Source organism: Pithys albifrons, chromosome 1 (genome assembly GCF_047495875.1).
Source record: "Pithys albifrons albifrons isolate INPA30051 chromosome 1, PitAlb_v1, whole genome shotgun sequence".
Classification (NCBI taxonomy): domain Eukaryota; kingdom Metazoa; phylum Chordata; class Aves; order Passeriformes; family Thamnophilidae; genus Pithys; species Pithys albifrons.
The window spans coordinates 93,850,298-93,864,115 of NC_092458.1; the positions used below are offsets into that span (position 1 = coordinate 93,850,298).

A 13,818-nucleotide genomic window follows, 5' to 3' on the forward strand; every position below is an offset into this window, starting at 1 on the left:
CTGTCTGACCAACCTGATCTCTTTTTACGATCAGGTGACCCACCTGGTGGATGAGGGGAAGGCTGTGGATGTGGTCTATTTGGACTTCAGCAAGGCCTTTGACACTGTTGCCCATAATATACTCCTGGAAAAGCTGGTAGCCCATGGCCTGGACAAGTGTACCCTCTCCTGGATTAAGAGCTGGCTGGAGGGTCGGGCCCAGAGAGTGCTGGTGAACGGAGCTGCATCCAGCTGGTGGCCAGTCACCAGTGGTGTTCCCCAGGGGTCTGTATTGGGTCCAGTCCTGTTTAACATCTTTATTGATGATTTAGATGAGGGGATTGAGTCCATCATCAGCGAATTTGCTGATGACACCAAGCTGGGAGGGAGTGTCGATCTGCTGGAAGGCAGGAGGGCTCTGCAGAGGGATCTGGATAGACTTGAGAGATGGGCTGATTCCAATGGGATGAAGTTCAATAAGGCCAAGTGCCGGGTCCTGCACTTTGGCCACAACAACCCCCTGCAGCGCTACAGGCTGGGCACAGAGTGGCTGGAGAGCAGCCAGGCAGAAAGGGGCCTGGGGGTACTAATTGACAGGAAGCTCAACATGAGCCAACAGTGTGCCCAGGTGGCCAAGAAGGCCAATGGGATCCTGTCCTGTATCAAAAATAGCATGACCAGCAGGACCAGGGAAGTGATCCTTCCCCTGTACTCTGCGTTGGTGAGGCCACACCTTGAGTACTGTGTTCAGTTCTGGGCCCCTCAGTTCAGAAAGGATATTGAGGTGCTGGAGCGAGTCCAGAGAAGAGCAACAAGGCTGGTGAAGGGACTGGAGCACAAGTCCTATGGGGAGAGGCTGAGGGAGCTGGGGTTGTTTAGCCTGGAGAAGAGGAGGCTCAGAGGTGACCTCATCACTGTCTATAACTACCTGAAGGGAAGTTATAGCCAGGTAGGGGCTGGTCTCTTCTCCCAGGCACTCAGCAATAGGACAAGAGGGCACGGGCTCAAGCTCTGCCAGGGGAAATTTAAGTTGGATATCAGAAAAAAATTCTTTACAGAGAGAGTAATCAGGCATTGGAATGGGCTGCCCAGAGAGGTGGTGGATTCACCATCCCTAGAGATTTTTAAGCGCAGATTGGATGTGGCACTGAGTGCCATGATCTGGTAAATGGACTAGAGTTGGACCAAGGGTTGGACTTGATGATCTTGGAGGTCTTTTCCAACCCAATCAATTCTATGATTCTATGATTCTGTAACTACCATGCTCACCGAATATAACTTTCAGGCTCATGGCTCTAGAAAAAAAATTCTCCTTTGGGAGAGCCACATTCTTGAAGCACTTGTAAATAACATCTGAAACAGTAAGGTCATTGAGGGGACACTCCTCGTCCTCAAAGGTCAGAAAACTAATGTTAAAGCTTGTTTTCCTCTTGAAATGAACCGCTCCTTCTTCTGGCTGTTGCATTGTCAGAGGAAGAGGTCAACAGCGAAGAGGAAAACAAAAGTTAAAGAGGAGCTATTCATCTTGTTAGCACAGTCGTTGCACAGGGAGAGACAAGTGTAAGGCATTCCAAAAAAATGTACTTACTAGGAGGGAATAAGTGTATTCAACAGCTGGAGCAAGAAACTGTGAGCTCTACCACTGTCTTTGATATTTTAAGACTCATTTCTTTTGTCTGCTTGATACCTGAAGGCAAGACAAATCCACAGTTCCCATTTACCTCTTCAATGAGCAGGCTGTACATGCTAATAAGGATATTGCTGTGACTTGATCTTCTTAGTGGCAAAAAATAGACTCATGAACTATTTCTGAAGTCAGTTGTTAATAGGGTGCCATAGATCACGGCAAATTAGTACAAAACATTCTTTTCAGCACTAAATGAGTAACTGTGTTTTCCAGTAATCTCTACCACAGCAATTCTTCACTATGGAAAAGAAACAAAACAATTAATTTCAGGCTAGAATAAAAACAACAGTAACCCTGGTAAAGATTTAATGTCTTTTTTCAACATATTTCCTACTGCAAGCAAGATTTATAGAATTATAGTGAAGTACATTAGAAAAACATGGGGATGGGTGGGGCAATGCAAACTACTCACAAGATAAACGATTCCACATAAACTCTATATCAGCTAAAAAAGACATTATGAGAATACCTTTTTCTGTCAGTCCTTCCTGCCCTCCCCCACATAGGCCAAATTACTTACACCCCTTCTCACAACATTTTATTTCTCAATCTTTAGCATAGAACTACCTGCTTTCTCCTCTCTGGACAATGCCACTAGTGCTTCAAGTCTCTTGTGTCCAAACATCGAACACCTGATACTATCCTGAAGTGGATTTGAAAAGCCATTTCATGAGCTCTGTTTTCTTACAAATAGATCATACAGAATGAAAAGACTACCACTTGTTAAAGGTCTCACATTACTTTTTTCTCTCCTACAAGTCCTTCCCCAAACTTAATACCTATGAATATCTGGATTTAACAGACAATTCCACTAAAAGCACCCTGATAGCCCCTACACAGATCCCTGCTAATGCCTCTTTGCCTAGGTCCTATGATCCTTACAACACATCTTCTCACAGCTGCTTTGCAAGGCTTTCTTTTAGGGCGTTGCATCATGTACCCTCTCAGACACCACAAGCACCTCAGGTTGGTCCTGGAGAACTCATATCACCCTAAACTGCAGCAGCAATTTTGTCTGAGCATTTGGCTGTTCTCAAGCTTCTCACTGCTCTCCTAGCCAAGTATTCTTTGCTACAAGTTCAATGCCATAAGTGCTTACAGGACACTGTGAAGTTTACTGTGAGTAGATCTTCCCAAATGTATCTTGCCTGTGGGCTTGGACTCCTTAGGAATCTAAACTCCCATGGGCAGGCAAACCCTCTCTAACCAGGGCAAAAAGTGTCTCCCACTGGTTTCATAACTCCTCTCAGGTACAAACCATATATTGCCACATATAGCTTATAAATATTATCATGTTTGTGAACAAATTAGATGCCTGTATGGCCCTGGTAGGTGGTTCACAAGTTGATATGCATTTTGTATGCATCAGTAAGTAAAAGGGCTGGGTCACACCACAGAATACTGCTACATGGACCATCAAATGCATTTCCTTCCAAAGGATACAGTGCAAGACAAATGACCTTGAGATGCATGGGCTTAGGGGAACAGTTTCATAAATGAGTGCAGCAAACATCAAAGAGAAATGAATTAGACCACACAGATTCAAGTGCTTGAACACTACTGCCATAGCACTATTTATAATTTTCCTCTCCAGAACAAAAGGAGTCAGTAGGCATCTGTCTACGTAAGAAGACACACTTCAGAGCAGCTCAAGTTCCCAAATCATTTATTTTCGGTAATTGCATATATTTGCTTTTTGAATATTTCTTAGTGGAGAAGCCTTAAGAGGCTGAATGGTAATGTGGAGAATTTAGTAGAGAGGGAGGGGGAGATGACAGCAGTCAAAAAGAAAAGAGAGGGAAGCTAAATGAAGACTCCCACTGCACTTCAGAATAACAATGCATGCTTCTGCAAAAGGTCTGTGAGACCCTTCACAGCAATTCAGGAGCTTGTCATCAGATTTACTTTTCAACTGAGAGGCTCATGAAATGAGTTCAAAGAACGGACTCTCAGTTCTGAGTAGAGCAAAAAGCAGCTTTTTAACCTTGTGTAGTGCACAGTCTCATCTGCCCAGCACATACTGCTGGTCAAGATTACAGAACATTTTCCTTGCTGAGTGCCAAACAGATGTTATGAAACACATTTGGTGGAACGTATATAAACACACGCCTTAATGTTTTCTCTTAATAGCTCAAAAAGCCCCCAAATCTGGAGCTGATGGGAGAAGGCAAAATTAAATCATAATCCATAGCTGGTCTTCATACCACCAGGACCTAGAAATTTTCCATGACCTAGAAATTTTTGAGGATGCACTATCAGACACTCAGGCACCAAATTACTAAACTAAATATGGGGACTGTCCTCTGGCTGAGGGAGCAGTTTTACATGGTTCTTTCTACTTCTCCTAGTCCAAAGCAGCTGCCTGCATAACCTGTGAAATCCTGCTGTTATTTCTTGCAAATGGCACAGCACTGAGAGGGCTTTGCAAATCCATGTTTCCTCAGTCGGAGCTCTCACAACAGATGCTGTGACAAGGCCTGAACTTTTGCTTCTGAAGTACACTTTGGGATGGGTGTCCTTGTACTATAACTCAGAATCTGTGTGATGATTGCCATGGCCAAAGGACAGGAGGTATGAGGATAACCTATATTCTAAGAGGTTGACTGGTGAGATTTGGGAATCTTATAAAGCCATATTTGAGTTTCACACTCAGATCTATTTTTCATTTGTCAAGAAATAGTGATTTGTTAGGAATGATATTCCAACTGAATGATGCTTTTCTTTCATATTCCAAAGCTGTAAATGACCTGGAAAGCAGCCTAATATCCCAGAGATGCTCAGTTTTCAGGTAAACTTTCAGCTTCTGAGTACTCCAACATTTACTGGTTTGGGGTCCAAATACCCCCAAAGCACCTCCTTATAAAAACTCAAATCCATTCCAATAACTATATTCCTAGTGAGTAAAATATTTAAGCCTATGCTTAAGCTCGACTGGTTTATCAAAATGTAAACACGCACAAGAGTGCTGGTGGGATGTGCTAGAATCACCTTCAAGCATCAGTCAAATAGTGCTGCTGGGGTGAATTCAGTCAGAAAAAGAGTTGTCAGAATTTTTGTAAAGGTGTCTTAACCCTATTAATCTCAACACAAGTTGAGCTGTTTATTTCCGTGGGGACAGCATTTCCCTTACAGGGACTCTGATTCTCCCTTTAGCTGTTTTTGAGTGAAGCTCACACAACTCTACAAGCAACTCCCATGTAAAATGGTGTAATATGAGGAAAGAATGAGTGCCAGATTTTCACTCCAGACTTCTAACGTAATGTTGACAGAAAGTACTGGTTGAGGTCCCAGATTCTTCCTGAATCTGTTCAGTATCTGTAAAATGAAGTACAGTATTACTTGCCTATTTCCCAGGAAAGCAGTAATCATAACGATGCACAATTGCAGAAGCACTTTGAGGTTCTTAGAAAAAATACACTGCATAAATATTGTCCAGGCCCCTAGTTTTACATTATAAATTAGGCAGAAGGTGGAAACAGCAAAGAGAAATGGATTAATTGCTGGATTCATTTAATATAACTCATAAATAGATAAATGCTTGTAGTTGTTTGGCTTGGCAAACATTTACTGCACTCTACAGCAACAAACCAAACAGACTCACAAAAGGCTGGAGCAAAACCCTGCAATAAAGACATTAGTAGTAGACAAGCTTTACTTTGATGCCAAAGGGGTTTTTGTTCTGATTTTCACATTTTGTAGACTTTAGGAACACAGTAGTTGTAGATTTTTAGAGGGTTAATATTTCTAACAGTTTAATGCCTTTCTATCACTACCCCTGTCCCAGAACAGGGAGCTCAAATTCCTTTAGTTATTTAATATGTTTAGACACCTTTCCAAGGTAGAGCTGAAGGCTATCAGAAGGCCTACAGAACGAAACATAAACACAGGTCAGAGTGACCCAAAAGCCAGAACTGGATGAACTCCAAGGGACTTCTGTGTGCCTGAGGAAGAGGAGCTGATGAAGACAGAGGGTCTTGACGACCCCAGACCCAATTCCAGGGGTTGTACCAGGGGTGGAACTGGGGCTGGACTGAGAAATGTGTAAAGCAATGATTGGAGGGATCTTATTATAAAAGCCATGGAAACAAGAACTGGGTCACATGCATGTCATCATGTATTCCTGTGGGCTGTAGGCCCTGTGTTATTAAAGGACCTTTACTTTTTATCTTACCCTACACTAACGTGCTCAGAGTCCTGTTTTTGGGGGAAGGGTCATTTCACGGCATCACTTTCTTGTTCAGGTTGCTTTTATCCCAGAGCTGCAGATGTATACACATATAATACTTCAATGTGCTCTTAACAGTTCTAAAGTTATTGAAATTGGTTGCATAGAAGAGAAAGTCAGTCTCATAGGCAAGAGTGCATCTTGTGGTGCTGTTAAGGAACAAGAATTTTCAAAGAAGCAGGAGAAACCTACCAATTGAGTTGTATTCAGTCAACTGGACTGTTCTATAAGATGGTAAATTATATTATTTTCTTTTTTCCTTAATGTAAAGGTTAACAACGGAATATCCAGGACACTATGGGGAAGATATGGACATGATGATGTACACTTATGACTATTATATCCGTGGGGCAACCACAACTTTCTCTGCTGTGGACAGGTTTGCTTTTCATCTGTTTCATTACAAATTAGAAAAAGTCTTTCTTTTCTACTTCTCCCCAACAGTGCATGGCTACACCTCAGGCTAGTAGTTCTGAGGATCGAAGTTCACAGTCTTATGAACTGGGTGATGTATCAGGAACAAGGCATCTTCATGCTCAGGGGAATCATTTGCCATGTCATCTTAGTAATGAAAAATATCACAGTGGTAGGTTTGGGTAAATCTGAGCTCCACAAAGTATAGCAGATTTCAGTATTGTTTCTGACCTACCTCTATTTGGACTATATTTCATTGAGCTCAGTAGAAAACCCCATCCTGAACACTTTGCCCTTTCAGCAGATAGGGGACTTCTTTTGGTCCATTTTTCTTTGAGAAGAAGCAGGAAATCTACCAGCATGCAAAGATAAAACCACACGAACTCCAACATGAATCCTGTGAACTGCCCAATCAGTTTCAACACAATTCTAACATATTTGAGGTTGCACTAGAAATTAAGGCAATACTGTGCACACTGATTCCTTTCCATTAAATGAGTTAGCTACTTTTTCCTGATCACCCCTGGTCAATTCTTGACATTTGTTAATCCTCCTGGGAGAGGCCTTACGGCTAGTGAAGTTGCAGTCATGCAAATGAATTCATAATTTTTCTGCTCAGTTACAAAGAAGTGTCTCTCTCTCTTTGCTATGCAGAATTGTGAAGTTTTTAAATTTAGATTTAATATAAACCCTGCAGTGCCATCTGCCTTGGACTACAGCATAGGTTTAAGGAGAATGTAAGCAATTATTGAAACCTGATTGTGGGAGAGGGATCTCGATTCTTTCAAGTTGACCTCTAATACATCAATCATGAACTATTTATTTGCTGATGTCTTTTATCAGACACCTCAGTCCAGTATATTAAAGCATTAGTTATCAAACACAGCACAGACAGCAAGGCAAGGTGTGCTGCACTGTTTGGCCAAGACTGGCTACAAGAGACGGGAGAGAAGGAAGAAGTGAGATTTTAAACATACCAACATATCAAGCTGTCTCTAGTAACACTCAAAGCAGCTGAGGTGCTTTTGTCACTGTAATGCCCTCAGCTTGCTCGAGTTCACTAGGGATCCCTCAACCAGAAGGTTACCTAAAAAAAGGAGGCTTTTCCAAGAATGATAATAAATTGTAAGACTGATGCAGGTCGTAACTGTCATTTCCTGGCTAAAATACATTGTCCTGTTTCTTACTAAATGGAAGCTATGTCTGCAAATTGTTCCTACAAGTGGAAGAATATTTTTCACAGATACTTGACTCAAAGGTATCTATTTATCCCTTTAGATAAAGAATTTACAAGGTTGCAAGGGACAGCCCAGTTTTGGACTTTTTTTTTCTTAAATGTTCCCCAGTGCTATTCTTAATCCTTATTCCTTATGCCTGTAGAAGGGAGTAGGGGAAATAATGCAGACAGTGCATTCCTCAGCAGCTGGATTCCAGACTCCATCGGATGTAGACCAGGGTAAAGTCTGGAATCACAAGGACGAGCCTGGAAAACAAAGCAGTTGAGGTAACCAATGCCTCTGAGCACATTTCTGTCACTGACAGCTGAAGGCTTAACACAGCCTTCAGAATGGGGTGGCAGTGGGGAGACTGGCCAGGAGCAGAGGCAGCACCTTGGGATATACATCAGAAGTACAGGTCCTCACAGGTTATGGGACCACAGTATCTGGAAAGGGAAGAAGCCACCAACACCTTTGTCCTACCACTGCCGTGGTGACAGGCATGAACATGCAGTAGTAGTAGGTGAAAACTATAGACAAAATGTTTTATTTCACATTAGAACACATCTCTGTGCCAATGAACTTTCTGACCCTCAGCTTTCAGAACAACTAAAACCAACTTGTTGTTGCTGAGTGTGTGATGTGAAAAAAAATTCCTGCTGCCCCAGTTTAGAATTCAAATTCAAGCTATAACCCTACTCCTGAGTGGTATGCTCACAAAAGTCATTAAAGTTTGTCATCCTAAATGGTTCTTTGCAGATGGTTGAGGCAGAATAGGAGCAGAAAAAGTTATTCCAAGCCTCAGCCTGCCAGGAACAGGCAGATGTGCAGCTTGTCTGTGTAAACATTTTATTATTGCTTTTCATCTTCAAGCACATTAAACTTGTGTCCATACTATTTTGTCCATGATGGATGATGTTCTTGAGCTATGAAGAAGCACAAAAAAGGCTCTGAAGGTGTTTCAGTTTAAGCTTTCCCAATAACTTAAAACAGCTAGGTATTTGGAGACCTTTTAGATAAACTTACAGATATCATGACCTCTCTTCCTGCTCCCAAGACATTGCATCACTGATAACACCGTTGATACACAGATATTTGAGGCAGCATGTGATGTATGTGGTAAAGGATGTAGAAAGTTTAGAATGGTGGTATCCCCACTTCCTTTTCTGTAACCATTCTCTATGAGTTTTCATGCTTGTGTATCAGGAATGAATGAGTTGTTGATAATCAGAAGTTTTAAGTCTTGTGTGTGGAGAATAGACTTCAGAAGTGGTTAATATTTACATTTTCCAGTCTCATTTTAAATGGGTCAAAAGGAGAAAACAACTGTCTATAAAGGAGGACAAAAGCAGATGGAAAGAATTAGCAGGGGTCTGAAGTCTCCCTGGGAGCCCATTCAGGAGTGTGGTGGTAACATTGATGCAGACAGGATGACCTAAGGATATAGGAAAGGGAACATTTGCAGGGCAAGAGAGTATCTTTTTTTTGGACAGACTGATAAAGCCAAGTTTCAGAGAAGGACATGGAGTATGCAAAGGCTGTAAACAACAGAAACTGCCCACATAGACATGCACGTAGTAAATCCTTGGCAAAATACCTTTTAAAATTAAATCCCAAAAACCAAATAAAATTTCTTCAGCCTGAGCCCTGAAAGATGCTAAGTGATGATGGCATGGCTTCCTCGTGGAGCATTGTTATGTTGCTGTGGTCAGGCTGGATCAGCCTCTCAAGCCCATGGAGCACCACTGGAACAATCACAGTTCACTCAGCCCAGCCTGCAAGTGAGCAGCTTGGACAGGCAGGTGGGCATTACCAGGCATTCGTGGGAGGTGCTGGACCGTGTCCTCTGCTACACAGTATAAAAATAGCACATGTAGACTGTCATAAACTCATTTCTTTTACAAAACTGCTCTCTGCTCCATTTATTTGGGTGATCTTAATAGCCAGTTACTTCTTAACTGCTCAAACACCATCACTGAGGGATAAATTGACACCCAGATACCCCAGCAGTAAGTACATTGGAAATGCCTGGACAAGCTGGACATCTACCAAGCTCAGCTGAGCTAAATTATAGGGTATTTAAGGTCTCTAATAAGTTTCACATGAAAAAGAGGACTTTGTCAAACTCAATATGAATAGGAATTCACAGAATTTTTTAACTGAATTGGAAACAGATTATTCAACAATATTTGGAGATAAAAGATACTTTCCATACATATCAAAAATTTAAACCTGAGAGTACATGAGAACAGGAAAGGAAAAGTGACAGTTCAATATTGATTTCCCAAGCCAAGCAAAATACATGGAATTAGCAGCTGAGGGGGATAGAATTTACAAACTGGTGTTAAGGATCTTCAAAGGCAAGTTCAGATACATTCCAGAGTATGCCACATAGGGAAATTCCTTATGGGATCTGCACCCCCACTGGTAAACTTGTAAGGGATCTACAAATTGAAACAGTATGATAACTACTGAATTAAGCACACAGTAACAATAGTACAAAGTAACTGCCTGCATCCTGAAAAGCTGGACACGCATATGCTTAGCTTTAAACAGAAGTAATGGGGGGAAAAAGGTTAACTTAAGCCATTAAATGTTTAAATCTATTGGCCACCAACCATGAGCATATACGTTAAAGTGTCTGCAAGTTTAAGTTTAAATGAAAACTCCAGAAATAATTATTTTCCAAGATTTTAAAGTATGTTATTAATTTGGGTAACTAAAATACAGTTATTTAAAGGAACTTGACTTAATTTTACAATATTCTATTTTAGAAAAAATGGCTTGACCTAAGTTTTTGAGCTAAAAGTTCATCTTATAGTTTAGCAGACCTTAATTTTGACCCATATAATCCTGTTAATCCACATATGAGTCCTCTTTATTTTTTTGTCTCTCTTGGTAGCTTACTGACCAAAAGAGTAATAACAGTCTTTGAAGAGCTTGCACATAGCCCAGATGAGGAATTCTTAAAGTAAACCTAAACATGAATCTTGCATTTCATTAACCTTTGGTAACACTTTTATGAGAAAATTGCAACTAAAAATATCTAGGAAATATTTAAAGAAAACCAAACCCTAACACTGTATAACTGTAACATCAGACTTGCTGAGGAGCATGAGCCAAACCCATTTCCATTTAACATTCAGCATAAACTGATGAAGTAGCATAACATATTTCCAATTAAAAATCCTCAGTTAACAAAAGCTGAAAGGGGGCAATTTATACCTAAGCAGAGTTTAGGAGTCAAGTTAATCTTATTCCAGGATAGAGGCAGCCTGTCAGTGAAACCATATGAGCACAGTCATTACCAAAATCTGGGCTGAGGTGTCTCAGTACATTCCTGAGAGGCAGTGGGTTTGGCACCAGTTTCCTCTCCAGAAAACCAGTACTGTGCAGGTGTCTTGGAAAGCAAGCTACTATTGAATTACATCAGCAGCATTAGCTGTCCCATGACTCAGATTTAGGAGATCACCATTAACACAATCCAAACTTTCAGAAACCTCTTGTAGTACTACCCAATACCAATTTGAATGATGGCTGCCATCTGCAGGGACTGCACTTCAGACCTAAATTCATGTTAGCCAGTACCAAGCAATCTAAATTCAACATTCCCTCCACAGAGCAGACTTTGACCCTCTTTTTGTCAAAGGACAATTTAATGCACAATAAGCTAAGGTGGAAATTTGCAGCCATTTGCAGCTATTGGACACTAAATCACTGGGCTCCACTGTTGAGTCCTGCTGCTTCAATCAGGTTTCCTACTAAAAATTGTTAGTAGGTTTCATATCTCGCTCCTGAGAGAGAAAACAGACATCCCCCACTCACAATCTGGGAAGAGCATAAACTCTCCTTACACTCATAAACATTACTCTTCCTCACGTGTGACTTGTGGAGATCAAGGATGACAAGTGAATTTAATTTCTCTCACTATTGATTCCTTCAAATCTGTAGTAAAGGACACAAGCTAGAAGACCTACAAGTGAAAGACATTGAAAAAAAAGTGGCATTTCTGTGCAGATAACTTCCCACTTAGAAGTGGCTTGAAAATCACACAAGTATTTTACTTTACATTCCTGAGCAATGTATTGCATGACAACAACTTTTCACAGAACCATCCTTTTCCTCTTGATCACTGATTTAAAGTGTGATTTAGGATACATCACCATCAAGATTCATTGTATTCTGAAGGATACTCAGAAATCTAATTATTCAGAGAGCTCACTTTCTTACCCTATAAGGGAGCGTGAAGGAATTGTAACTATCAGACAAATTTAATGTCCTTTCAGCCCATAGTAGCACAAAGCACTCAGACAAAAGCCAGCTATGGCAGACAGATGTTTTTGTTGCCACAATACTTGTTATACAGTTATTCTTACTTGTGGAGCATCCTCTACTGTTCTGGCTCACTAATACCTCTCTCTTGTCTCTCTTTCATGCAGGGATCGTCAGTGGAAATTTATTGTCTGCAGGATGACAGATTATGACTGCCCATTTCAAAATGTTTAAAAAGATTGAATGTACCCCACTTGGAAAGCTTGGGGACAGACAGGGTGGGATGAGGGTTAGTCATTACAGGAGAAGGACAATTAGGCTCACAAAAAAAGTACCAAGACTCATCAGCTGTCTGCTGAGGATATAATTCTTTCCCTCTGGAGCTAATAAATAAATTGCCAGTCCACATGCTTGCAAACAGCAATTTCAGAAGATTCTTTAAAGCTGCACTGACAGCTGTACCCCAATTAAAATTGCTTAAGACATACACGTTAATGATACACAATTCTACGGCATATGCACAGTTGCCTTTCTTGTATATACATATAGCCACTTTGAACACATACAACTTACTTTCAGATAGCAACTCTATATAATTGCTTCCCAGCACAGTCACTCTGAATGAGTTGGAAACATGCTTCCCAACATACACTAGACTTTCCCATCTTCTGCTTTGTACTTGGAAGCAACCCAGCGATCCCTACCAGCTTCCCAGCATCTAGTAGCTGAAAGTGTGCTGAAACTGCACCAGGCGGCCTTGAATGCAACTGCATCTGTTACAGAACTCAGAGTGACTCCATTGCAACAGAGGTCTGCATACACAGGGGAATTCTGAGTTTTTACAACACTGGAAGACATCAATGTCTGATAAAAATGAGAGTAGATCCATCAATAAAAACAGAAGCCTTACCCAGCTTTACTTAAAGTCTCTTTTATATTGTCTTAAAAGTCTCTAATGACATAAATAGCTCAGAGCTCTACTCTGGGCAAACCCCAGAGCAGGTCAAACCACTCACACCCTTGTAAATATGGACATCACACTGATTAAGAATCTGCTTTTCAGGTGGATAGGGTTTCCATTATGGGTGCCTGTACAACATCCATCTGCCCTTGGTAGTACACTCTCGGTTTAGAATAGACAAATAAAGCTAATTACTTAAGTGACCTTAGTTCCTCCAACTTGCAGATCCTATTCCCTATAAAGTGTAAGCTGATCACAGTCCAAGACTGCACAGCATTTGTGCAGCTGTAATCCAACAAGACTATTGATCTCTTTCAAGAAAATCTGAGGTGGGATTTTCACTCTTGAACAATCCAGAATTTAGGACTCAGTTTCTTAGCTGATGAAGTCAATGGTAAACTTAGCAGTGGCTTTGATTGTGCGTATCAAGGGCCATGGTGATCCCATGTACCAATTTAAGGTTGCAAAGCTTCACAGGAAACAGTTTCCATGTTCCAAGCATTTTTAACATATTTACCAGCATACCCTCAAGTGTGAGCATTAAAACTACACTTGTCCAATAAATGAATAGGTTTTGCATTGCTGTAGCCTTGTTCTTTACTGACTTCACTTACACCATTTTATTAACTTGCACACAAAGAAACCCTCTGTCATTCTCAGAGACCATGAAGGTGATTAGGGAGTTTCTGAGAAAGCCAGTTGCTGAGACATATAAGTAACAGTGGGAAAGAGAATTCAAGAGGCTTAGGGAAGCTGGAGAAGCTTATTAGCTGGCAGTGACAGACAGGCAAAAGAAGCCAAAGGAGCTCCAAATAGGAGACCACCAGAAGATAAGTCACTTAGGCCAGGGCGTTGATGGAAAAGTCTGGGCACCAAAATAAGGTGTAGAAGGATCATCTCTGAGAACACCTGTCCTAGATGGACATCTATCTCCCACACAGCTAAATGACTTAGGCTGCTCTGCACATGTCATGGACTTATGAAGGCCTTTTAGGAGAAAAGATAGTGCAATATCATCTTAAGGTGATTTGGATCCACACTGCCACAGAAAAGAGCAGTTCTG

General features: G+C 41.1%; 1 protein-coding gene across 1 annotated transcript in view; it reads left to right on the plus strand.

Annotated features, from left to right (window-relative positions):
* Positions 1-13,339, plus strand: part of DPT (dermatopontin) — a 29,596-nt gene extending 16,257 nt beyond the window's left edge. The window contains exons 3-4 of the mRNA XM_071572311.1: positions 6,163-6,270; positions 11,962-13,339. Coding sequence (XP_071428412.1) covers positions 6,163-6,270; positions 11,962-12,028 — 175 coding nt within the window. The 3' untranslated portion in view covers positions 12,029-13,339. The remainder of the gene's footprint in view (positions 1-6,162; positions 6,271-11,961) is intronic.
* Positions 13,340-13,818: the final 479 nt, after the last annotated feature.